Here is a 1284-nt window from a genome sequence, read left to right as displayed (position 1 = left end):
GACATACAAAATTTGGTTTATTTATGTATAATTTTTATTGATTATAAAACTTTCTATCGTTATTTTTTTTATTTTAATAAATATCACAAACACTTTATAAAAATAATATCAAATATGTGAATAAAGTTAATTGTTAATAATTTGAAAAAATATATGTAGTTGCAGCTAATCACGTGATACAATTGAAATATCGAATACATTATGTAAATGCTAACTTAAATAGTATTATTTTATATTTTAACATAACTTTATTAAGAATTATTTTGTCTATTATTTTGTGTTAATAAAATATATTTAATAAAGTTGAAAATATTTTTTTTAATTTTTAATGTCTATTCCAATTTATAAAATTAAAACTGATGCAATATAATTAATTTATTATAAAAAATATTTATATTAAAAATTATCAATAAAAAAATGAACTAAATAACAACAAATGGACAAAAAGGTGTTTAAAGTTGCATTTTAGGTGATGCTGCGTCTGGTAAAACACAGATATTAAATCAGTTGTATGGTATACCTTTTAGTGAAGACTATGACCCGACAATAGAAGATTCATACAAATTCGTCTTGAACGACAAATTTAAAACGGAAGTGACAATATACGACACTGCTGGTCAGCCTGATTACGATGCGCTGCTTGACGTTTATATCCAAATGGCCGAATGCACATTCATTTCTTTTGCATTGAACTACGAAGAACAACAAAAACTTGCACAAGAGAAGTTTGTTGGGAGAATTCTAAAGTGCAAGAAAAATATTCCAATTGTTGTTGTGGGAACCAAATCTGATATGAGAGAAGACAAAGACGAAATAATTCGACTAAAACAAATGGGAAGAAAAATGATTGAAACAGAAGACGGAATCAAATTTGCACAAAGTATTGGAGCAGTCGGATATTTTGAGTGCTCTGCAAAAACCAATTTTTTTATTCGTTTGGTCTTGCTAACTATTAGTAAAATTATAAAGATGGAGAAAGGTTATTAATATTATTAAAGGCATTAATTTAACATTTTATTTGATATAAATTATTAAATGAAATATCAATTAACATATATTGTATTCAAAAATAAAGTTAAATTTATAATTACATTCAATACTAATATATAAAAATGGTGTTTTAAACTTAATTAATTTTAGAAGATAATCGTATTAATTTGCTTAATTCATTGATCATTTTTTATTATTGACTATCTTTATTTGAAAATAAAAACAAATAAATGAACAATGTATTCAATCAATAATATCCAAGCGACTCTTTCTTTCTTTTTTTCCAGTACTCTC

The 1284-nt window shown here is 23.9% G+C and overlaps 1 protein-coding gene across 1 annotated transcript; it reads left to right on the top strand.

Annotated features, from left to right (window-relative positions):
• Positions 1–436: 436 nt before the first annotated feature.
• Positions 437–987, top strand: EIN_308980 (GTP-binding protein RHO1 precursor, putative; the record flags this gene model as incomplete). The annotated part of the gene is made up of 2 exons (XM_004256339.1): positions 437–457; positions 496–987. 2 exons carry the CDS (start codon positions 437–439, stop codon positions 985–987), a joined length of 513 nt encoding a protein of 170 aa, XP_004256387.1.
• Positions 988–1284: the final 297 nt, after the last annotated feature.

Source organism: Entamoeba invadens, assembly GCF_000330505.1.
Source record: "Entamoeba invadens IP1 unplaced genomic scaffold scaff_1105074725411, whole genome shotgun sequence".
NCBI lineage: Eukaryota > Evosea > Mastigamoebida > Endamoebidae > Entamoeba > Entamoeba invadens.
Note: the sequence above shows the minus strand (reverse complement) of the source record. Positions and strands in the feature narration are given on the sequence as shown.